Source organism: Cimex lectularius, unplaced genomic scaffold, assembly GCF_000648675.2.
Source record: "Cimex lectularius strain Harlan isolate CLEC.00 unplaced genomic scaffold, Clec_2.1 scaffold44, whole genome shotgun sequence".
NCBI classification, from domain to species: domain Eukaryota; kingdom Metazoa; phylum Arthropoda; class Insecta; order Hemiptera; family Cimicidae; genus Cimex; species Cimex lectularius.
The window spans coordinates 1,798,804-1,825,827 of NW_019392639.1; the positions used below are offsets into that span (position 1 = coordinate 1,798,804).

The 27,024-nt window shown below is 34.6% G+C and overlaps 1 protein-coding gene across 5 annotated transcripts in view; it reads left to right on the plus strand.

The window, feature by feature from the left end:
* The window catches only part of LOC106672366, a 138,747-nt gene that overhangs the window by 76,987 nt on the left and 34,736 nt on the right, over window positions 1-27,024 (plus strand). For all 5 annotated transcript variants that reach the window (XM_014404035.2, XM_024228319.1, XM_014403777.2 and 2 more), the window contains one exon: window positions 25,084-25,224. In XM_014404035.2, coding sequence (XP_014259521.1) covers window positions 25,084-25,224 — 141 coding nt within the window. The remainder of the gene's footprint in view (window positions 1-25,083; window positions 25,225-27,024) is intronic.

Consider the following 27,024-nt stretch of genomic DNA (forward strand, 5'->3'; position numbering starts at 1 on the left):
TTTTGGTGGCTCGCAACACGAGTGTGAATTTGATTGAGCACCCCGGTGTGCCGGTGTTCTTCCATCGAAGAAACTCATGTTTGAAATGAGTTGGGACCAAATTCAGTGTCCGCCCCTTCCGTTGATGAGTGCCGTGTCAATTTCTTTCAATTGCGGCCAGCGGTCCCCTTAGGCGTCAGAAAAAAGTCCAGAGGCGACGGTGGGGATCGAACCCACGACCGCGGGATCTACTAGCCGAGAGTCTGACCCCTTAATCACTCGGCTACCGCCCCCCTCTATTAGCTATTTACATAGATTTCTTTTTCTGACACAACAAGATGGTGAATTTACAGTAAATATATTATATACAATGGATACCAGAAACTGGAAGAGTTCTCCCTGAGCACTGCAGCTGTTCAGCTTTCTGTACTTTATCCCGGGCTCCATTTTTGGGGGCTCGCAACACGAGTGTGAATTTGAGCCCCGGTATTGAGGGCTCATATTGTTGAGAAATTCCCACAAATACTTCTTATTTTTTTTCAACCAGTTGATTCTTTTTAAGAGGCCAAGATCTCTCTGATTCAAGGGTGATTCCTCGTTTTAGGATTCTTCTCTCGACGTCATACGTTAGGCAGGAGAAAACTATGTGATCACAGTCCTGAATCTCGGCTCCACATGGACATCTGGGTGTCTCGACGATGTTAAACCTAGCAAGTTATTCTCGATATTTCCCGTGATAGCTTAACATCATTGTTATTTTATAGTTGTGTGTAATTGGGGTGGCTAGTCTACTATAGTAGGAAAATAATCCTTAGTCCGAAGAGCTTTGGATAAAGTTTTCCACATTTTTTCCCAATTATGGACGGTCTGTTCCCTGCATTTTCGTTTTATGTACACCGTAGGGTATAATATAATAAGTTGTTTCACAACAATCCGGATTTCGAGCCCTTTAGCTCATCATCAGGTTGAAGGGCTTCTAGAAATTTTTGCAAATCATGCCGAGAGACGTGTTTGTAGAAACCCTTCAACCTGATGATGAACTAAAGGGCTCGAAATCCGGATTGTTACGAAACATCTTATTGTGAGTAGGAGCCATCTTTTTAAAAAGGATTGAACTCCACACCCACTCCATCATTCATAATTTCCAGTAGGGTGTATATATCGCTGTCCGTGAGTTCCTCACTGAAGATGGTGCATGCCGAAACTAGTTTAATTACTCAAAAAACACGCGAGTGGAGAGAGAACAAGTAAGAAACCCTGTGCTGGTTCAACAACCCAAATTTGTTCGGAAGTCCTGTTTCCAAGCGGTATTTTCCCTTTATTGTGTATTAATGTTTGAAATGATGAATTTATAATTTGTAAATCCGTTATTGTGCGCCTTGGACTACACCTTGCTGAATTGAAACGTTTCAAATGCCATTCTGTAATGGAATTCTGTCGGTCGGGCGTTAGCTCATGTAAATGGGAATCTTTTAGTCCTAATTTGTTTGTACCGGATTCTGTTCGGTATTCAATAAGAGGGCGTTGTTGAATAAGGAATGGAGGTATCATTGACCCAGCGATTCAATGGCACAATTATGGTCGTGTCACGTTCACCACATCCTGGCGATGGACGGTGTTAAAGCCAATTTACGTTTTCAATTTTCTACGTTGCGATATTTTCCGTTTTGCCGGGAATTTTGACAAGTCGAACCCTGGATAACAATTTACAGGGCACTCGCGGATCGGGATAATAAAGGTCTGAGCGGTTTTAGCCAAGGTGGAAATTCACAGGTGAGCAGTAGAGCGGCGGATCCGCTGCCGGTCGAACGCTGAACCCGACGATTCGAGACTTAAATAACTGGTTAAAAACCGGTGTTATGTGGTAAAATATAACTCTTGGCGCAAGCTAAACAGTTAAATAAATTGAGCAGTAAAAAGTAGCTTTCGAAAATGCGGTCACAGCGTCGTGATCATTAAACGTCATTTCACAAATTTATATTTTCATTCTACAAATTTCCTCGAAGAAATGAGTTAGTCTCATAACGTTAAAATCCGAAAAAATTCAGACACATTACAATTACTATAACATTAAAGCAACACGAGACGGTGATTAATCAGTATAAACTAATTGTAACATGTGTCTGGAAGTTTTTAATAAATTAAAAAATCTCCTCAAGACATACATTTTAACTCCATTATATTTCGTGGTTCGATTGACCAAATAACTTCTTTCAATTAATTAATTTTTATGTAAGGTGTAGTGACCGTTAATCGATGATTATTCAGAAATCGTGAGATTAGGTCTGGACCAGACCGCATCTCACGATTTCTGAATAATTTATGTAAGGTATTGGTTGAAATAAAAAAGCTACTGTCACAAGCGGGATTCGAACCCACGACCTTCGGCTAAATACGCCTTCTGCTCTACCACTTGAGCTATCGTGACTTCGATCCACTCGGACACGAAGTCACGATAGCTCAAGTGGTTAAAGCAGTGGCGTATTTAGCCGAAGATCGTGGGTTCGAATCCCGCTCTTGTCACTAACTTTTTCATTTCAACCAAACCTTACGTAAAAAGATTAAGTAATTGAAAGTGTAAATAATAATTTCAGATAAAATTATTGCGAGTGAGTCCATCTGAGTCAATACGGCAGATTATTTTTTGCAACCTGTAGTAGTTATTCGTCTACCGTCCACAAGTTTGGATGGCTTGCTGTTTTATTGGATTCAGAGCACCAAAAAACCTAAACATACAAAATTTATGGGACTTACCTTAAATAGCTTGCAAGAACTCGCGATTGAACTTGCAAGCCCGGGTAAAAGTGATAACCGTCAACTTCACTTAACCGACAGAAAATTCAAAAGATCTGGGCGCTTTATTTTCAGATTTTCTTCTCTTCGCCCAGACGTAACATCGATTCAAAAATTATCTGTAATTAGTCTACTGAAACTTTTTTTGTTTAAATCATGTAAGTTAATTTTTCAAATGTCCTGTAATCTATTCGATTCTCGGCGACAAATAAAATGGCCACGGAGAGCTTTAGTGAAGATATAATTCGTTTAACTTATTAAATCCGTTATATTTGGTGGTCCGATTGACCAAAACGGGCAAAAAGGAGGAAAATTTCGGTAGATAGGTTGAGATGGGAAGTTGGTGTCCGAGCGGATCGAAGTTACGATAGCTCAAGTGATAGAGCAGCGGCGTATTTAGCCGAAGGTCGTGGGTTCGAATCCCGCTTGTCACACTAGCTTTTTTATTTCAACCAATACCTTACATAAAGATTAATTTATTGAAAGAATATATTTTAACGTTCTATAATCTTTTAAAAGAATTTTTGTAATAATAAAAAAGGTTTTCATCCAAATTAAGAAAATTATAAAAGCGTTACTGTACCTGTGGAAGTTTTGCATACAAACGATCAATAGGCTTACATTCTTCTTTTTCACACTCCAACGCTCGAACGATCCTCGAGATTACTGGAGCTTTTCAATTTGAAAAATGAGAAGTTACACTTTTGAGTAAAGGCGATTTTCTGTAATTTCTTTTGAAAAGCGCCATTTTAATATAAGATTTTTAATGTATTTAGTAAGGGGATTGTTTACCGAATACGTTATCGTGGATTTCAGAAAGCATTAACATATAATTGACGTGTATCCCGATTGAAATATGCTTATGCTAATGGATACATTACGTAATCGGAACGTGCGATGGGTCAGGTGTGGGCACCTCTTGTTATGGAACTTACGACTCTACTTGTAGACTTTGTTCTTCCCTTTAGTCAGTTTATAAATAAAACGCAACCCCGAGCTCGTGCACGGTTCTTCCTCGGATTTGTTGACCCGCTTTCCTCATCATCAGTCGCTTTGCAGTCTTCGTAAAGTGATTATGCGGGCGGCCGTGTCGTGCGTTTTGGCCAATTTTTCTTTCTCGAAAAATAACAGTCATTACAGAATCGTCGTTGGACCGTGAACTTCAAGGTACTTTCATTAAACAATTAAAAAAAGTAGGGTTATGTACATATAAATTAAGCTTCGTTATTTTTAATTTCAAAAGTATTCCTTGCTCGAAAGAACTTTCTATTGGGGCGGTGTAAAAATAATGCATATTTTGAAAAGGCAGTCAAAACTATTTTCATTTTTTTTAAAATAAAGAAAATTTATTTGACATATTTTCCATCACAATTTTATTACCAACGCGCTTTTATTACCGTGGTATAAAAATCTTTATTTTTACCAAGTCTTGGAAGTCGTTTTCGGCTTGACAGATTTCTCTCTTTTTAAATAAAGTAGTTTGACAGTTTGTTACATAGTTATAAGTTTAACGACTATGAACGTGGAGAGTCTGTCAAGAATGACAATTTATTCCCTACCCATCATCTTATTATGAAGTCCCACAAAATTAGGGTGGACACTATAAAAAAATTAAAGAAAAATTATTCGAACTATTTTTCATCACAATTTATACACCTTTGCCAACGTGCAATAAGTGCTTTATTCCGCTGACATAAAAAAAGTGGAGAGTCTGTCAAGAATGACAATTTATTCCCTACCCATCATCTTATTATGAACTCCCACAAAATTAGGGTGACACTATAAAAAAATTAAAGAAAAATTATTCGAACTATTTTCCATCACAATTTATACACCTTTGCCAACGTGTAATAAGCGCTTTATTCCGCTGACATAAAAAAAAAAAAAAAAGTGGAGAGTGCCAAGAATGACAATTTATTCCCTACCCATCATCTTATTATGAAGTCCCACAAAATTAGGGTGGACACTACCAAAAAATTAAATAAAAAATATTCGAACAATTTTCCTTCAAAATTCATACATCTTTGCCAACATGTAATAAGCACTTTATTCCGCTGACATAAAAATCTTTATTTTTACACACAATAAAGTCTTGGAAGGCGTGTTCGGCTTGACCTCTCTAAAATAATATCCCTCAAGAAGTTACCAAAATGCCTAAAAAATTGGAAGTCTGTAGGCGAGAGGTCGAGAGATGTGGAGGGTGCGGTTAGGTTTCATATCCAAAGTCCTTAAGTTTCTGCAGGGTTGGCTTTGTGACTTGTAGCCCGGCGCCTTAAGGTTTACCAATGCTGGAGAAAGACGTTCCAGTTTCCTGTGAATTTTGTCAATTTCTTGGCAAGAGGCTTTCTCTGCTGTGTTAGTTTCAGCATAATTGAGGAAATTATAATGAAGAACCCCAGCAGTACACCACCAAACTATCTTTTTTGGGTCCATATTTGGTTGCGGGAAGTGTTTTGGCGCAAGATACGAGCAAATTTCAAAGCGTCGACCTTTATGGGCTTCGGCTAGTTCGTGCGGTACTTTTTGAGCTTCTTTACTGTATCAATTTGCTCCACATGGTGAACAACGGTTAGGTGGTCTACACTAAGCTCTTCCGCTATTTCCCGTGTTGTGTCTTACGTGAATCTTCTTCAATCATCGTTTTCAGTTGGTCCACAACGGAAGGTCTACTACTACCTTTCCTGTCTTCGAGATCGAAATCTCCAAGTAGAAATCTGTGAAACCATCGCTGAACCATTCGCTAATGCTACCCTCCCCTCATGCAGTATTGATGTTACGCGTTCGGGCGCACTTCGCCCAAGTTTAAATTCGTACAAATAAATTTGATAAAAATCTAGTTTGGACAGATTTAATTTTGGTCCTTACTCTTACAAAATTCAATATAAACTAAAATGTTTTGAATAAAAGATAATAGTTAAAAGTATATCCATAAATTAGATTTGAGGGTTCAGCTTCGTTTACGTGATAAGCACCTGCGATAAAACAAATTTTCAAAATCTCCATTAATTTTGCACGCTCTGGGCGTCTTGGGCGCTTACCCTCGGCTTCTTGGGATCCTCGGATCCTGGTAGCCGGCCGGTGCTCCAACGGGCCCAAAGGCCAAGGACTCGCCAAGGTTAAATATTTTCCAGCTCGGAACAGGTTTTTGCGCTGGATCTCTCCCGAATCTCTTCAGGCCGAGCCGTCCTTAATATCGTTAAGATCAAATCACCGCCCGTAGCTTTTCGGAAGGCAATTAAACTCGTACAAGGAGACTCAGTTCCCCAAGGAGGGCAGGTGGTAAAAGTGAAAACGGATTCAGGAAACGGCTAATCGACGTCGGTCATTATCAAAACGCAATATTCGCCCTGAGTAATATTTGAAGGCGATCTACTTTCCCTCAAATCGGACTCAACGTCGGGGCGATTTGAATATCATATTCTTATGATTTAGCATGCATTTACGCTAACACGAGTAGCATGTTCCAGTAAAATCAAACTTGTGGTCTTGCCGATCATTGTGGTCCGCCCATCCTTGCTGTTTTGATTTGTCATGGCGTGAACAGACCAAACAACACCATTCAGCCTCCAAGAGAATGTCGCACAATTTAAAAGCGAATTTGTTTGTTAACGATGAAATATGTTCTATGGGCCAACAGAGTCAGATTATTGTCTGATTTATGAAGCAATTCAATTAAATTGTATAATAATTATTGTAATGTTCCAATCAGTACATTGTAAATAAAAGTAAACCAGCATAAAAACAACTATTATAAACACAAAGATAGAAAAATACTTTATTTACTAATTTTGTGCATAATCATATTACAAAAGTATATACGGCATGGAAATACATCTGAGCTCATTGAAACCTTAAAAAAATATTGTCGCTGAGAATCAAATAGATTACACATTTGAAAAATGACAGAAAGGAGGGAAAATTCAATAGGTGGGGTTGAGACGGGAAGTTGGTGGATCGAGGTCACGATAGCTCAAGTGGTAGAGCAGCGGCGTGTTCGAATCCCGCTCGTGACACTGACTTTTTATCTCGACTAAAAACTTTAATTAATTGAAAGATATTAATTTGTCAAGCGGACCACGAAACTAGTGAACTTAAAAAAATATTTTAAAAATACCGGAGATAAATTTTGTGTCCATACCGGTTAAAATTCTTCTAGCAAACTACTCTTTCTGAAAATTAACTGCCTATTTAATACCTCACGATGTACAAAGTTGTACAGGTACCATGCTTGGTAATTTTATCAGGTTTTTTTTCGATTAGGTAAAACTCCCAAAGTGCAATTTTCGAATTTCACCAAATGAAAAATATTTTCTACAGCACGTGAGTTGCAGTTCGCCCTTCTAACAAGTTTGTTTGACTTAAGCAAAGATAATCACGAGTGATTTGTCATCGGACCTTAGATGGTTAAGTGGAGATATGAACCGCTGAACATGAACGCTCGCTCCGAAACTCATAAAAGTAACACAGAAAATAATGTATGTATATCGGTCATAATCTGTCATAAGTAAAAATATCGGGACACGTTTTTTTAAATTTTAGCAGTTTGAAGCCCAACAAATATCAGGTTTAGGTAGATGTAATTAATTGTGTTATTTCTTGTATAAGTTATATTGTTATACAGTTATTGCATAAAATCTGATCTGTTGGTCTAGATTGGCTCCATGTTGATCCTATTGATTTTCATTGATAATGCTGTGTAATAATTGTAGTAAAAGATAGAAAAGTACATCCACTGTCCATTTCCTTCTTTGAATAACCCATCAATTTCGAATTTCTTTAGTATTATTTGTATATAAAATCACTATCTGAAATATTTAAAAGTGATAGTTGCATTTTAACGGATAGTAGCCTTACAAAACTATTTTTGAATGGTAACCTGAAAATATTCCCATGGGATTATGATGAGTTTGTAAGCAGTAATTAATAATGCAATAATTGTTGTTTTTTCGTCCTTGTCGTAACTTTCTATAATTACGTCAACATGCCATTAACTGTGCAATCAATTTTTTTTTTCTAGATTTAAAAAATATTTGTTAATTTCTACTGTTTAAGTTCGATTTGATGAGCATTAGGCAAAGTCTTAATTAGAAAAAAAATTAAACATTGGATGAAAAAATCTTAATTTTCAATTATGCCATGAAATTAGGTTGAGAATGCTTAATTTGTTGACCTAGGTCGAATCAGGTTTGTTTAAACGGGTTTAGATTTATCTTATGGGGAAGCTGTGAACTTTGGACTTTGGAAAATTTTATACACGACTCATGTTTACCAATGGGGCTTAGGCACTGAGAAAAAAGGGAAAATAACTTGTATAATTTAAATATGGTTTTCTTTTTTGATCTCCTATTCCAAGATTATTACAATGAATAAATTATTTTTTTCAAACCAGGGATATGAAAATAATAATCGCACACCCACAAGAAAAGTGACACAAGCACTATGTATCACTTTTGAATTGGCTGGAACATACTGTCACTATTGACTAAAAGTGGCATTTCTCAGTTCTGCGTCGAGCTTTTAAGGAAAAGTGGCAAATTTCGAGTCAGTTTTTTTCATGTTTACTGGAAGATTTTATGCTGTACCGGAGTCGCATTTTCACACTATGAAAAACAATTGTTAAATCAATTGTACAAATATGTTTTTCGTAAATTTGTTTTTTGTATTTTATAGTTAATATTTGGTGGTCGTGAGATGCGGTGCGGTGGGACGTAGATTTTAGAAAAATATTTTCTTTATCGTGTCAACGTTTCGATCTTTATTGAGATCATCTTCAGGGCTCAAACTGTTTGTTTTCTGTGCGATGTGCCATTATGGGTTTCATGTCGAGAGTGCCAATTTTGTTAATTTTTTCCTCGTATTCTTTTTTGCTGATTGCTACTGTTTGTTTTGTTTTGTCAGCAGAAAGAATGAGTATGTCTGGATTATTTTTGAGAAATCTTTTTGTTTTGGTATATGTTTGTTGAAATATGTTGTAGTGAGGTGTTGTAAGTGATTGTTTATTGTGTTAATGCATTTTGATCGTGTTATGTCTTTCTTCTTCTTCTGTTTTTGTTGACTTTTGGATTGCATAGTCTACATCAGTAATTAATTTAGCTGTTGGGATATCTGTTTTTTTGTAATGAATGGAATGTTTGGGACGAAGTGATAGCAGGTTTTGGATTTGTGGACGAATATACGAATGGTAGTTTTAGTTAGGTTTAGAAACCAATTGTTTGTGTTGAAAGGTTTTTGTTTGTTGACTAAGTTGTTAAGTTTTATGGTGCGTTTGTTTTTTTTAATTTGATCAAAGTGGAAATTGTATGCATCTTTTTGATATTTGTAGAATTTTTTAAAGTGTCTGTAGGTATTATTGAGGCATTGAGTTTTAATTGGTGTAATTTTTGGGTTAGTGTCTTAATGATTTGTAAAGTGTCTATGTTCAAAATGTTTCTTTTGAAATGTATTGTGGCCTTATGTATGTCGTTAATTTTGGTGTTCGTTTTCCGTGTAGATGTGTCATTATTGTCTGTCGTGTTGAGAGTGCCAGTGAGATATTGATGTTTTATGTTTAACATCGTGTTTATCATTTTGACCACTAAACACCACACGTATTTTATTTTTTCAACGATTTTTTAATGTATTAATTAAAATATTTTTAATAATCAGTAAAACCTATTAGCCCTGACTCCAGGAGGAAAGCACATTTGGGTCAATCTTAGTAAAACGTACTACATCGATATTTATGCTCGTTTGTTAGGTTTTTATGTTGTCTGTTACTATTACAAAAAAGTTAATGCGCTTACAGTTATTTATTGACCACCATAGAGCAAGTGTACTCAGTAAAGGGTTGTTTCTTACGGGAGTACAGCTGGATTTTTAAAGTTTTGTATTTTTTTCGTAAGCCTTGGAGAAACGAAAGACAATATTGATGGTTCATGGAGTTTTTATTGCAAACAACCGTAATGGCATGCACTGAATACATAAGTAAAAAAAAGTAAAATTTCATTTGTCTCTCCTGTAATATTTTCTTTTGTTGAATTGTGTCACTTTTCTTGTGGGCGTGCGATATGCAAAAGTGTTAAATGAGATTAATTATGTTTATCAAAAATCCGGCTGACGGGTCTCCAAACCGTATCGTCGACTCAGTGAGTACAGTTGACTTTTATACCCTTCCACCGACGATCCTTACAAAGTATGCTGACGATCCTCCATCCCTTGCTCTTTCCTGTCATCTCAATCACAAACCTGAAAACATGAGCAGTGATTGAGGCGGTGGAAGATAGCAGTGAAATACAAAAATGTGAACATGTCGCTTTCACCTTTTAAAGTCCTAAATGCGAATTTTCACTTCATTAAAAAACGTGCATTTTTAGATTGGATCAACCGGAAAGAATTATTTTTAATTTTATTAAACGACCTAAGCCTGCCAGTAAATTGGAATAAAAAATTTGATTTTGAAAAAATATTAGACACCCTTTAAAGCATTTTAATACGCATTTTTATAGCAAAAAAGAAAATATGTTTGGGTTGGATCAACCAACGGCTCTTTTTTTCCTTCGTTAAAAATAAAAAAATTCATAGCTCCTCTGGAATTTATCAAAATTCCACGGTATAACATCAGTTGGAAAGTTGCATTTCTCTTCTTTCAGGATATACCATAAACTTTTGGTTTTTACGCCAATATACCTGAGAAAAAACATGATATCAACAAAAACTCCCCACATGTTTTATTTCATATCTCCGGTTGTGCTTTTTTTTACAATGGCCAGGTTTCTAGACGTTGTATTGTTGTATATATATTGGAAAGAAGTTGATATCTATTTTCTGCACCCAAAAAATAATAATAAGATTAAATTTATAATGGCGTTATAAATTTTTAAGTGCAACAACGACGGACATCGCAAAAAAAAAAAAAAAAATGGCCCCAGCAAATCCAGGACAAAAAATGATTTTTTTTGTAATGAAAATTTGAATTTGAAATGGTGCTTACAAATAAGAATAGTTTTTTTTAAACAAAAATTTTGTTAATCTTACATATAATTTTATTATCTTAAAAAAACAAAAAAAAACAACGAATCGAAAAATAGAAAAGGAAAACAAGGAAAAAACATGCTGAACAGTAACGCAAGTTACGGTGTAATTTAAACATTGAAAATATAACAACATTATAAAAATAAAATTATTTTAGGCATACATCGGCCTGATGAAGGTACTAAAATAGTACCGAAACGACTTTTTTTTTGCAATGCAGGGCCTCTGGATTCGAACCTTACAATGATGATCGCCGTGTCAACGCCTAAGCCGTTGCGGCCACCGACGTCCCCCCTTCCAAAACGACGTTAAGTCCAAAAGTCATTACTGCTTTTTACTAAGCACCTCTGGCGTCTGTACCCAAGAAACAACAGAAATAAATCATTATGGCCGTTTATATTCGCGCAAATAAATACATTTACCTACATCTGATTTTGTATTTTTACTTATAGCCTTGTGAACGAAGATGAAACGAAGAACGTTTCTATTATATAAGTTTTCTGAAGGATGTAAATCATTAAGCCTGCCAGTGTATGCACGCATAAATATATTTACGTTAACGTATTTGCAATTTTTCCTCAAATCTTTCCTATCCAAAGGTTGAGTAATCCCAAGTTCTCCGTGTTGGAATATTTTATTCAGTTTTATTTATTACACGGTGTGACGGTGATTATCGGTTTTTTACCTATCTAAAAAGTGGAGGCCTCCCCTGCTTGACAAATTGGTAAAAAACCAATAATCACCATCGAAAAATTGGAGGCTCACACGAATAAGGGCGGATAGGGGCAGAGGGTGTATATGAAAAGAATCTCATTATCATGCATTGTACCCATGAGGGCACTAAAAATTACTGTACAATATTAACAACTAAAATTATAGTTATAAAACTGTGACGACATCCCCTTCAAAATGGGGTGGAAAAATATATATGTATCTATGGCATAGTCCAGGTGTATTTGAATTTAATTTTAAATTTAAATTACTTAAGTGTGTTTCTTCGGATGGCAATTGTACCATGAGGTTTTCCATGTTTAGGTTCTGATGATAGGCCGAAGGCCCGAAACGACATGTAATAGACAAAATTAAATAAAATATTTCAACCACGGAGAACATGGGATTTTTCAACCTTTGGATATGAACTTCCACGAACCGTGGATTTTATGAAAAAAAAAATTAAATCTGCTAAATCTTACTCTGTACAATATTATCACTCTCGTTGTCACTTTCTGTCAATCTATCAGCATATTCTATAATTTGGCTGTTGCCGATTTCATCTTTGGCTCCTAAGGCTCTTTAGAAATCGTTTCATAAAATCGTTGACCCACGTCCGAAGCCTTCCCTTATTAATAAAACATAAAAAATATATGATTTGAAGGCTTGAATACACGTGATATACGTTTTATCATGTTTTAATGATCGTTACGCTTTGTTCCATTATTGTTTCGTTAAAATGGAAACTTATTGACAACAGGTTTAATTATGTGAGCGACCGATTGTATATGTAAGAGAAGTTTATTTATATAATACATATTACAAGTCGGTTTAAAAAAAATTAAAGAGATGAGAATATTCTCATAGTGAGAACTTACCGACTTTTCAGACTTCATTATTGATGTTCTTATTTAATCGTTAATCTTGTTATCCAAATCCTGCATAAGAGCTCGGTATCCACGGTAGTTAGACTTACAGAACTAATTATACAATTCCGTATAATTTATTTATATATGTTTTGTTNACTTGGCCGAACGGTTGATTTGGACCCAATTTTTCATTTTTTTTTTCAATTTTAATTTATCTTTTATATTTTTTGAATAATTTAATTTAATTTTAATGTAATAATTTTTTTAAATTTCTAGTCTTAAAATAGTATATACCTTTTATTTATTTTTATTTTATTTGTTTTTTTATTTATTTATTAACAAAAATGAGCCTCTCCCGCCTCTTCGATCATGTGACTAGTGGAAGGGTGATTTGGTGGCCTTTGCGAATTTTTGAACGACGAATTAAACGTCCCATAATTGAATTATGAATTTTAAAAAATTAATATACATACATTGAGAATTATGAAAAATTTATAAAAAATGTGTGGTGTTTAGTGACCGTTAATTAATTATCATTTTGAGATCGTGAGACTGTACCACTATACACTACTATACCAGACCGCATCTCACGTTCTCCAAATAATTTATTAAAAAAATTTAAAAAACGGATCCGGATAAACGGGTTTCCACTGTAATAGTGATTCAAATCCTAAGAACAAATAAAATTCTATACTTTGGTAATTATTGAACTGTAATGATACTATTCAAATATTGCACCGTATTAGTGTTGTCGTAGTTACGTTAACAGATGTAGATCTGTGAGAGCGTGAAGCGTCGTTAACCCTCAAATAAATAATAACTCTCACATTAAAAATAAAAATAAATACAATGAATCGAAAAAAAAGTTTGGGCGAAATGCAAATAAGGAAGGCAAATCATCATTAATAGAGGATTTTTATCAAGGAAACGATATCTCATTTGCTTGAAAACAATGGCATTGTTCAAGGCTATAGTTGTGTCTTCCTACTTCCGTTCAGTTAAGTGCGATTTAGACCAAAAACAGCCCTTCTTTTGGTTAAATTAAGTTAATTAATATTAATACCCCTCGTGACACTTGCTTTTTCATTTCAACCAAAAATCTTACATAAAAATGTGTGATGATTAGTGACCTTTAGTCGATGATTATTCGGAAATTGTGAGATGCGGTCTGGTGTGACGTAGGTTTCAGAAAAACATTTTCTTTATCGTGCCAACGTTTCGATCTTTATCGAGATCATCTTACGCAGAAAACAAACACTTTGAGCGAGTAGAAATACTTTGAATATAAAAAATATTTTTTGTATAAATTCACTTTTTTCCACATTCTACATGTATTGTTTAAATAATAGTAGACAATGTTTGTAAATCCCAGGCCCTGAAGATGATCTCAATGAAGATCGAAACGTTGGCACGATAAAGAAAATGTTTTTCTGAAACCTACATCACACCAGACCGCATCTGACGATTTCCGAATAATCTTACATAAAAGGATCGAAGTCAGGATAGCTCAAGTGGTTGAGCAGCGGCGAATTTAGCAGAAGGCCGTGGGTTCGAATCCCGCTCGTGACACTAGCTTTTTTATTTCAACCAATACCTTACATAAAGCTTAATTAATTGAAAGAAGTAATTTGGCCAGTAGACCATTAAATGTAATGGAGTTAATTATGATATTAACAATGTCAGTTGATTTCAATGAAACTTTTTCGTGATACTAGGTTCAAAAATATTAGACATATGTCAGGTCGTTCAATTGGGCCTAGGAGTCGAGAAAATCAATGTTTTAAGTAATATGCTTAATTTCTTTTTTTGCTGTGCATGTATTTCAAGGTTCTTTAATATCAATCGATTTGTCTTTTACATTAGATAATAAAATAAAATGGCTGATTGTATTAAATGAGAAGTGTTGTATAAAAAAGTTACAAACATCAAAAGACGCTGTTTAAAGTATGCCAAAAAAATTTTTGTTGAAGAAACCAATTCTTATTTATTATAAGCACCATTTAAAACCTTAAATAGGGATTTTTATCTCAATATGAAAATATGATTTGTCGGCAAATTTTTTTTCTGCGTGTATAGAGAACACAATAAGGTACAAGTAGTAAATTCATAACTCATCTGGATTTTTATCCATTCTCCACTGTATTACATCCTTTGGCGAGCTGCATTTCTCTTCTTTGCGCACATATCAGCAACCCTTGATTTTTATGATTTTATGATTGAGAAAACTGATAAAGAAATAAGCAGAAAGGAGGGAAAATTCAATAGGTGAGGTTGAGATGGAAAGTTCGTGCCCGAGTGGATCGAAGTCACGATAGCTCAAGTGGTAGAGCAGCGGCGTATTTGGCCGAAGGTCGTGGGTTCGAATCCCGCTTGTGACGCTGACTTTTTTATCTCAACTAAAAACCTTAATTAATTGAAAGATTATTAAATTATTAAATATTAATATTAATTAAATAATTAAATTATTTTATCTCAACCAATACCTTAAATACAGATTAATTGAAAAATAAACAGAAACTTCTCAAATGTTTCATTTTATATTTTAAATTCTAACTTTTTTACAAGGGCCAAAGTTATGCCGTTAGATTTAGTTTATAGTTGTTCTCAACCTTGAAGTTTTCTGTATATTTGTGGAATCTGAATTTTTTTTAAACTACTTTGCTACATCTCATCATGGCTTTGAACATTGTCTTCTCTTGTAGTACCTAATCGGTTATTTGATCTGATTCAATTGGTGCACTGTTTGCCATTTTACCTCTTTACAAACAAAAATTTTTTGAATGGATTCGTTGGCACATTTTTTTCACAGCACACAGAAAACCCAAGGTGTTCTACTTAGAAAATTAATAACTCATCTGGATTTTATCTAGTCTCCGCGGTATTACAACCTTTTTATGAGTGGGAAAAATAAAAAAATAAACTTCACAAACGTTTTATATTACATATGAAATACAGTTTTTTATATATTAAAATATATTTTTTACAGATACCAAAGTTGTGCCATTACAGTAGTTTATAAGGTTCTGAACCCTTGTGAAGTTCTCGGTAGATTAATGGAATCGAAAGGCGAGAAATTTGAGAGAGAAATATTATTTTTTGATTTTCCCAAAAATTTGAATTCAGGATTTTTTTTTTTGGGGGGGGGGTCAGAACACAAATATCAACTTCGTTTCCTGCTATAGAAATATTTTAACGAACTTTCCAATCAAACGAAAAATATATAGTTTGTATCTATTGATACAGTTAACGCAATACATAATTATGTTGTGACCAAGCGTCGTAGCAAAATAAGTATTCAGTCTATAAATTTCAAAATTGGAATAGAATAAAACCCCGCTCGTGACACTGACTTTTTTATCTCAACTAAAAACCTTAATTAATTGAAAGATGTTAATTGGTCAAGCGGACCACGAAAACTAGTGAATTTTTTAAAATAGAGTTAATATTTGGTGTTTATTATTTTCCTTTCTAATTAATTGACTTTTTTCCTCTCTCCATGTACATTCCCTTCCTTAAGATTACGGGAGTTTAAAATTTGCTTTTAATTTATATTTACATTATTCATTTAATTAAAGTGTAAAGTTTTAAAAGTGGATGAAGTTTCGATAAATCTGGTATTCATAGAAAATTGTCACAATAGATAAAAACGGCACTTTTGCTGTTAACACAATTTATCAAAGATTGTCACTAATTTCAATTAATTAAGGTTTTTAGTTGAAATAAAAATGTCAGTGTCACGAGCGGGATTCGAACCCACGTTCTTCGGCTTGATGAGCTGCTGCTATCCACTCGGACTTCCCATCTCAACACCAGCTTTTGAATTTTCCCTCCTTTTGCCATTTTTCTGTCGTGTAATCTATTTGATTCTCGGCGACAAAGGATAGTTCATGTGGTAGAGCAGCGGCGTATCTAGCCGAAGAACGTGGGTTCGAATCCCGCTCGTGACACTGACTTTTTATCTCAACTAAAAACCATAATTAATTGAAATATATTAATTGGTCAAGCGATCCACGAAAACTAGTGAATGTAGATTGTGACTAATTTAAATCCAAGTCCATGTAATTCAAAAAGAAATCCAGACCATATTTCTGTAGAAGCCTACTTTCTTTTGGTGGCCATTCATCACCACTGAGGAGGACTTTCCACACCACGGTCGCTCCTGAGTTTTGTATCTGTAGAACAAGAGAGATCTACGAACTTAAAAAATGATTATTTTTATGTCAATGTCTCCTATACTAACGTTGAAATTTTATTATGAACATAAGTCAGCTGGTCGTTTGTCATTAACTCAAGGATTATGAATTGAAATTTTAGAAAAATTAAACTTATTAATTTTTGTCCTTAAAACTAAGTATGTTTGTCATTTGTAAGGTTTCATTCCTTCACTTAAACAATAGTTCATCATTACCCTAAAGAAATGATGTACGATTTAGCTGTGGAGCAATCTTTAAAAGAGCAAAATTCTTATCTAGATTTTAAAAGTTTTCTATTGACTTAAATTCCCTTTGGGGAACTATGGGTTGATTTTAATTCTGCATTTCAATAGTTTTGAATATAAATATTTTTTTTGTTTGGCAAAAAGAAGTATAAATCATATAGTTTATGGTAATGGCAGTTTTGTAATAATAATACCGTTTTTTTTTCTGGGCGTTTATTATCGCCAAACGTGTCAGCTGAGTGTAAACACGCAAAATTTAAATTTGGCGAACACGGAAACGAATTTCGTTTGATGAAATCTGACCGAAACCTTTTTGTGATTTTTTATTAGACGTAACTTCCAAACCTTGTTACGAAAGGATGACCTTTCGACGTGGTGCAATCGAACCTTCTCCCGAAGTAAGAGTAAGGATGTATTAATAAAATTTTCTCCGGATAATTCAAATTGGCTCTTATCAACAGATTTACCTGGTTTTTCTGCAACTATTTACATTCGATACGATTCTTAACACAACAAATATTCGAATAAAAGTACGATCTGTTCCAAAATTGGGTGTTAAAATAGCAATTTTTCAGATAAGAAAATTCGAATATTGCTTGTTAGACATCAGCATTTTTCTTGTTGGAGTATGACAATTAAAGAAAAATCTCCAGTTCAGTTTTTACATATTTAAAATTGTTCTTATTTTCCATCCTGTTGACGTACAAACAAAAAAGGTATGTGACATGAAAAGTTTTTGTGCAGAATATTATTAATTTCTTAAATCTGCAATACTGTATCAGTTATTGTGATGTCTCAAAGAGAAATTAATTTTTTTAATATATTCGTGAACCCAAAACGAGTTGTGATACTTTTAGAATCTTTTTTCCTGCGTAATTATTTCTATTGTTAAAAGAAAAAATGCCGATTCTGCGGTTATGATTACTGTAATTTGGAGTAAAAAAAAGTGAACAATATATTTATTCTTTTTCAATAAAATCTGAAAAAATTACGCAATGTGAAACAGAACTAGTCAAGATTAACTCGAATATTAATTAAGGCTTTTAGTTGAGATAAAAAAGTCAGTGTCACGAGCGGGATTCGAACCCACGACCTTCGGCTTGATACGCCGCTAGTCTACCACTTGAACTATCGTTACTTCAATGAATTTAATTAACTCGAATGTTCTATATGCTATGAAGTATTTACTCTTCGTAACATTATTTTTATGTTAGAGATTTGTATATAAACTAATGAAATTGTGTTTGCTGTGTTCAAATTTGTAACAAAAACATTGCTGCTTTTATTAAAGGTTGGTCAGTGGAAAACTTATAATTTGATTCGCCATAGCCAAATTCGATGTCACCTGGCGGCCAACCAGACTTTTTGCAATCTTTATCTTAAGCAAGGCACCAGACGATCGATTCTCCCTCGGGAACATATATATCGTACAGTCTGGATTGTATGTTCATGATTTCTTGAAGTTCAAACACACCTCAGTCATCCGGGCCAACCACCCCTTGAACCCCCAAAGCACCAATCTCTCAAGTGCAGATCCGATTTTTATATAAATTTATGAAACATATATTTGTAAACTTCAGACATCTCAAAATAGTATCGAGATATAATAGACATGTAATTGCACAAAAAAGTTGACCGAAGGTTACTTTTTTTAAAACTTTCCTAGGTTATTCGTATTCAGGGCAAATCATGATTACATTTCCCAAGGATTATGCAGTTCTCGCATAGATGGTCTTTTACTCCAAAAAGATGTACCTAAGCGGCCATTATTTCTCAAGGCGAGAATTCAACTTTTGCTGTTCAAATTTTGTAACAAAATCTGTCGTCAGCACTATCAGTTCAAAATGGTCGATAACTTTTTACCTGGTCAGACATAGTTGACTGCTTGAAATTCCAAACATCCAGTTTATTGTTTCCTGTTTGACTTTTACACTACTCTTATGTTCCTCAATTGTATTTGAAGTTTGGTGCTAAATTAATTAATCTTTATGTGAGGTATTGGTTGATATGAAAAAGCTAGTGTCAGGGGCGGGATTCGAACCCACGACCTGCGGCTCAATACGGCGCTGTTCCATTCGGACAGGTTGGGAAGGGGAGTAGAGCAGCGGCGTATTTAGACGAAGGTCGTGGGTTCGAACCCCCCACTATTGTGCAACATAGACGACAAACCTATTTCAAATGAACCCAATATTCTTTCTATTGCTGGATCATCCCTGGAAGACGACTTTTTTCAATGTATTACTTACTTATTGGTAGATTGTATACTATACCATTTATTTTTTAGTGATCAATTGGCCAAGTTACTTCTTTCAATTAATTGTTCTTTTTATGTAAGGTCTTGGTTGAGATAAAAAAGTCAGTGTCACGAGCGGGATTCGAACCCCGATTTCGAAGTCACGATAGCTCAAGTAGTATAGAGCGGCGTATTTAGCCGAAGGCCGTGGGTTCGAATCCCTCTTGTGACACTAACTTTTTCATTTCAACCAATACCTTACATAAAGTTTAATTTATTGAAAGAAATTATTTGCCCAATCTAACCAAGAAAAATAATGGATTTGGTGCTAAAGTTATTAGAGTTTTATCATATATGCTTTTGGAATTACCGGCTAATACAATATCTAATATATTTATTTTTATTTATAACTTCTGTCAAACTTACTTTTTTTCTTCTGTTTCTGTACCCACGTTTATCCTGTATGAGAGTTCCTTTAACAAGGAGTCTGATGCTCCCAATCGATTTCTTAAGATCTTCCTCGAACTTAAATAAAATTGTTTTTATCTTTTCTTTTAATAAAACAGAAATGTTGCAACGTCATGTACGACTACTTTCGACGACATATTTCAACTAACCTATTGTTAAAGTTGATGGTAGGTGAGCTGGAATCTGTCTCGAGATTTCAGTTTCTCCATGAAGATGGTGCAAAGCCGAAACGTGTTTGAAACTTCAAACCAACCAGCCAAAAGCCACGGGTGTGGGCGGACCTAATAAGCCCAGTGCCAAAATGCAACTTTTGATCAAATGATGAACAAAAGTTGAATCATGAGAGCGCGCCTTTAACGACGAAGTCAACGAAAAACGAGTCGTTCTCGTCTCTTGTGTCTTAAATCATGGATCATTAAATCTCATCTCTTTTGTTACTTTTAGTTATATTTTCCCTCGGTTCTCTTTGGTATAATTTGGTCTATAGCTATGTTTTCTTATTATTCTTTGAGTTCATTTAGTGTAGCTTTATTTCTTGATCCGCCATAGTTGCCATCTTGGCCAATTCCCAGGATGATATCTGATTCAACCGAAGGTAACCTGCATTAAATAGATATCTACCTGGTCTTATCATACAAACCACCACCACATTCCTTGATAACAACAGGATTTACTAATCACGAGTTTTAAAGAAAAAACTGGGTATTCCAGCAGGTCTTCTGCCAGCCGGATCTCAATCTTTTGGACTACAAATTATGTCCAATGTTGATCAGTCGAATCATTCGAATCTTTGAAAAATGTTCTGATTAAAGCAGTCCGGGCTGCAGTGGATTAGCATCGCCATTCTGGCAGAAATGTCCGATGTATTTGCATAATTCAGCTTATATAAATCAATGAAATCAATCAATTTTATTATCAATTTAAGTTTACCGCTGAACCACTGGAATTATGTTTTGGAATAATAAAAATTGTAGATTCATAATTTGGAATTAATTGAAAATAGAAACGATTGCATGTGACACAGAAGAAAGTGTAATGTTCATAATAAGTTTTGACTATCGATAAAGTCAGATTAGGCTAGAATAAGTTCGAATCGAAACATTCGGGATTTTATTGCACTTGCAAGAAGTGTTAAATGCTTTTTTTTCTACTTGGCGTGATTCAAATTGTACCATTAGCTGTAATTGTCCGGAATCCGCGATGAGGAAAAGACTCGGAAGGCGGCCTTGCCAAGTTGGGAACGGCAGTCGAAACACGGCGGACCCATCGAAGTCGGGGATCGTAATGGGCTCGTCTTATCCCGACGTCAATATCTCAGGGGAAGCGATTATCTACAACTTGTTGCCACTTTTCAAACACGATCCGGACGGGTGAGACACGAAATACACACGAACGGATTTTTTTCTCTCAATACATTCAATTTTCGTTGATATTTGCTAAATAGCCAAACAGCAGGCAGGTTTTAACTAGTTTGGTTCAAATAAAAATAAATCGCTGATTTCCATAGTAAAAAATATTATATATTCACTAAATTTTCTTGAGGGTTGTGTTGGTTTTGGGTGGAATTCCATCATTCAGGGTTTAAATTAGGCGTTTAATTACTCCAGTATTTATATTTTATATATACCAAGATCTAATAAGTTGATTTTTCTGTCTGAACTTTAGGGTAAATTTTATATTTTTATCCAGGTCATTCAATCTTTCTAAACATTCTCTATCTTTCTATTCTATTCATTTCCAAAGTACTGGACTGTTAACCATGTAAATCAATAATTATAGTTCGTTGAACAGAATATATTTTCAAGTTGTTCTATATACAGGGTGTCCCGTGAAGAGGGAGATTTTTTTTTAAACAAGGGTTCGAAACAGCAGAGGTTATATGAACCCTCGGGGTGCCGGTGTTTTTGAAAAACGCCCATTTGTAAGTATGTCGGGGCCGCTGGATTCGAACCCGGGACCTTTACCTTACAGTGATGACCGTTGCGGCCACCAACGCCCCCTTATTCTACATTTCAAATGAGAATAGAGTCCCTATTATTCATAATTTGTTTCTCTACGATATATTTCATTTTTCGATTTTTCCAGCCTTATTCAACTTATTCCGTAAATTCCAGCGTAAAATGTTAATTCTGTTGAAAATTTGATTACTCTAATAGAAATTGCGTTAAAAACCCTATGAGATTCATTTGTTTTTTTCAATTTTAAGCCTAAGCAAACAAAATTCAAAATCGCTTAGGTGAACTTTTACGAGTTTACGAAAGTTTTTGTCTAAAGTTTAAGTAAGATTATTTTGGCTCTGCAGATACTGACAAAACGGCGCTTACAGAAAAGTTCCCCTATTAATGAGCTTTAAACATATGTACTTGATTTTTCAAATTTCATTTATCACCAGTGCAAAAGTAACGTTTAATTGATAATAATTTGATTTTTTGGTTACAAATCTTTTAAAATATTAATTAATATTAATTAGCATTAATATGTTGAAACTTATATTAAAAATAATTAAATGTTTGTAACCCAAAAATCAAATTTTTAACAATTTAGGGGCAAGTTTTTTGCAAGTGCCATATCAGTTAGTATCTATAGAACCAAGAAAATCGTACTTAAACTTTAAACAAGAACAATGGAAAATTGAAAAAAGTTTATCTTCTAACTAAACTTCTAATTTTGTATTTTTGTTGCTTAAATATAAAAAAAGAGTCTTGTAGGATTTTTAATGCTCTTTCTATCGATGCAGTCAAATTTAGAGTAGGATCAATATTTTATTAAATACGGGAGCTTTGTGGGTCAAGTTATGAAAATTTGAAAATGAATGAAAAAAGTGAAATATCTCGAAAACGATTGAGAATAAGACTACGCATGATATAGGCATTTTAATCTCATTTGCAAAGTAGAATAACCTCCTAACATACAAGATTGTTCGCTGACACCCTGTATATTTCTTCTAAAAGCCGGCTCGTCGGAAATCCAATCGCTAATCCTTTTGATAACTTGTATTATTTTCCGTCAAATTGAAAATAATTATTGTTGTGTTATTATTATTATTAATTTTTAAGGGCGTTTTAACGCGTCATTTCACGCCCTAACATCCAAACCTTCTATCTTAGGTTAGCTATATCTCTTCTGAGTGCTATAAAGCTCTGACTCCAAACATTCACTCGTAATCTTATTTATCCTATTGCCATCCAAGCTTTAATTTTTCTTTTTAAAATTCTTAATTCGGAAGGCCAAATGTATACAAAATTCCCATTTTAAATTGCATAAAATTTAATAAACTTATAAAATTTATTTCTGTTTCTTTTTTTAATTAGAATTGTGAATTTTGTTCCATAATTTAAAAATCCCCCGTAGGCTTGTATGGCTAATAATAATAATAATAATGGAGTCAGACTAGCAACAGTCTCAGCATGAGTATAGGGCTCATCCTTATCCTTTTATTCTTCCATTCAAATATGATAAATAAACTAATACTACATAACAATAATAAGAAACAAAAGAAACACATTAACACTTTTTTTTTGAGGGAGCTATTTTTCTTATTTAAATTGCGATTTTGGGCATTGCAGTTTATTCCCCCGCAATTTGTATTTTCTTCCATTTCATTTTTCCGCTCCGGCAGCCTCAAAAACTTCTGAAAAAAGAAATCTTGCACGCACAACTTTTATTCAAACATTAGCAGGCATTCAATGGTATAACAATTTGGGAAAATGCCTAAATCTCATTATAAATTCCAATAAATTTGAGAAAGCTGAAAAAGTGCTCTTCGAAAGAAACACTGTGTAGTGTTTCTAGTGCTTTTGCTATTTTTTGATTCAACACTTTCTCCTGTATTATTTTCTTTCCCAATAACTTACATTGTTCGACTGGTACGATGGAGAATAGATTTGCTACATCGAAACATACCAAGAGTTGCCCCTCTAACAATGGTGTATCTTTTATAGTTTTTATGGCTTCTCTTCTTATTTAAAAAAAATCATATATGTTGTCTTGAATTCTGTAAGTGCCCTGAACATGGCCCAGTTAATGTTGTAACCTTACCTTTTCCCTTGGAAGTTATATACTTTACTACTTTTGGTTTTTATAGTGTTTTTGGTCTCTATGGACTTTTTTAATCCGTTGAACTGAGGCACCTTGGGGTTTATCTGCGTAAGGTCGTTTCCTTTAGGATTGGGGCAACTTAGCACTGTTATTCACTATGTCTTGAACTTGGTAGTGACATCTTATGGGGTAAGGAATTTTTTTTATTATAAACTGATTTGTCAGTTATTACTATGCTGCCTTTGTCCGCCCTTAACATTTTAAAACTTCTGTTTTAGTTTCCTTAAACATCTTGTTTCTTTATTTTTTTAAATTTTGATACTATCATTCGTTTATTTATCTGTTTTTCTTCATTGTAGGGAATGGCTAGTTCTAAGCCCAATTCATTATCCAAAATTAATTAAGAGGTCTTTTGATGCTGGAACTGAAGGCGTAATTTAAATTGTAATATTTTTAGGAATATGTATGCATTACATGAAAATCATAGGTTATAGAAATCATTGCGTGTTGCGTATCATGGTACAGGTTTTTCCTCATGATGTAGACTTTCATTACCACTCCTTCGCTATAAACAAATGACTTCATCGATGATCAAAGAAAATATATGCACATTCAATTCAAATTTGTAAAAATTGATATGTCAGCCCGTGATTTTTTTTTGCGACGGTTGCCGGTGTTTTTGAAGAAAAAAACCATTTGTAAGTACATATATCAGGTTTGAATGCAGGGCAGCTGGATTCGAACCCGGGACCTTTATCTTACAGTGATGAACGCCTTGTTACTTCGTTATTTTTAAACAACAGCTCTCATCGTGTACATTCTTTTTGAGTGAGATTTGACGCATCACAATGTAAGCTAAAAATTTAGTATCTCAAATTCCATGTTCATACAAATCATTGGAATTCCTCATGTAAAGTGAAAATTTGAATTGATAAGCTAATCGCCCTAAACCCATCGAGATAAATCAAACGTTTTCCTCCAGCCCGGGATAATATCTTCTTGAGCGCTTAACTCTAGTTATTATTTAAATCCGTTGAAGATTTCAGTGTTGAAGCTAAATTTCTCTTAATCAGCAATAAAACGACAGTAATGCTACAATTAAAGTCCAACAGTCCACCCTGGCACGAAGGCCAGGGGTCAATTTTGAAGACGAGCCATAAACTTCAGCCTAATTTTCTTCGTGCGTCAATAACAATTCCTGTCTTACACAGTAATTAACTACAATTAACAATTAAACATACCTCGCAAATTATCAAATTGTTCGATTATCTCCACGCGATGTAGGTGTTTAATGTGAGACGTTCAAGACAAACCTTACCATTTCATTTCGCAATTTTTTAAGCTCTATTTATGTAGTATGCTGTAGAAATATTTAACCTTTAATAAAAACGGACGATTTCCTCGGAACGCGGGGGATCCAATTTGAGTGAAAGCAGTTTTGCGATTAACTCCGACCCGCTCGGCGGAAATGGTAGCATTTTCACTTCCTTTTAACCCGGAGCGTTTGTTGTAATTTCTCTGCTAATCTGTAAAATCTGTTCCAGGCGGAGAGAGATAGTCTGGAATGTACCAACAAGGAGCTTGAAAAGCTTCTGGAAGCCAAGGAGGCCCTGGTCGACCAAAAGGAAGACGAGCTCTTCCTCCAGTTGGAGAAAGCTATAAGACTGGAAGAAGACTGTGAAAAGGTAATGTCATGTTTTGGATAAATTTCTATTTTAGATTATATATATTGTTCTTTGTTTTATTACGTTGATCTCAATTCTTCCTAATTTTGGTTGTAAGAGTGATTTAACCATCGTCATTGATCAGGATGGTTTATGTAAATGCCGTCTGCTCCGTACATATATTGAAAAATAACACAAGACAGCCACTAACGAAGTTTATTCTCAAATTCCCTAGTTTCGTGGTCCGCTTGACCAATTAATATCTTTCAATTAATTAAGGTTTTTAGTTGAGATAAAAAAGTCAGTATCACGAGCGGGATTCGAACCCACGACCTTCGGCTAGATACACCGCTGCTATACCACTTGAGCTATCATGACCTCCACTCGGACACTAATTTTCCATCTCAACCCCACCTTTTGAACTTTACCCCACCTTTGCCATGAAAAATGGCAAAAAGGAGGGAAAATTCAAAATGTGGGGTTGAGTTGGGAAGTTTGTGTCCGAATGGATCGAAGTCACTATGGCTCAAGTGGTAGAGCTGCGGCGTAATCTAGCCGAAGATCGTGGGTTCGAATCCCTCTCGTGACACTGAATTTTTTTTATCTCAACTAAAAACCTTAATTAATTGAAAGATATTTATTCTCAAAATTCAATCTTTCAAATGCACAATTAGACTTAAAATGTTGCTCGTAAAACTTCTACAGGATCCATTCATTCGTATAAACAGTTTTACATAACAGCTCATGTCTTATTGTTTTTACATGTAAAGTGAGTTTACCATCTTTCATTGCGAAATGCCGCAGAACCTGTTTACGCCTGAATAAAATAGCCTGCTAGGAATTTTAAGTATTGGCTGTTTGTCTCAAGGTGAACACGGTATCTTTTTGGTCCTTGATTTGGCCGACTTGGCATCGTCTATTGTTAGGTATGAAGTCAAAACTGTTTTTGAAGTGCCCTATCGAATATTTTTGTTCAATTGCGTAAGAATGCATATAAAGCTATAAAATTTTGTGTTTTATAACCGAATAAATTTGTTATTGTGAGTCGAGAAGTGAAAGTGTTTACCCTCTATTTCCCGTAAGTCTCTCCGGGACAATGGAACAAACGAACAAGGAAGCTCGTGGATATCTGAACCGATCTGATTTTATCATTTTAATCGTGCCGAAAATTCGATCATCTCTTTGAAAAGTGTTTGCCCGACGTTAATCAAACGGATTTCCTTTCCTTCAAAAATGAAAACTCTCTTACGAGAAAGCGCATTCGAAACTGTTTAAAAGACAAAAAGTGTCTTCCATGAAATATGGAAACGCGCCTTTTTCCACGCTGTTTTTTTAAGGTAAAATAAAAAGTAAGTCGAAAGCTTCGAGTTTACCCTTTTGTCATCTGGTTTTCAGCCTGCATAAAACATGCTTCGACTCCAGCCGAAGTGTTTTTGTTTTCTGTTAGTGTATACATTCGTTCGAAATGGTGAGTTTCTACTTTTTGTTTCTACATTTTCACTTGTACAGTGATGAAATCAATTGGCCAAGAGTGACATTTGTTTTATTCTTTGCATACACAAAGTCTAGATTGTCATAATCGAATAGATGTTTAGTCTTCTTTTACTGGGATTACTCACGGTTTATTTTTCCCAAGGCTTTTAAAAATAATATTTATTTGACTTAAGTGCCGATACGGTAACATTTAGTAGAAGAAGAAGATCTCAGCTCAACTAAGGGAATCAATAAATTTTTGATTGGACATCCAGCTGTCCAACCTTTTATTATTCTCTCTCTCTCTCTCTCTCTCTCTCTCTCTCTCTCTCTCTCTCTCTCTCTCTC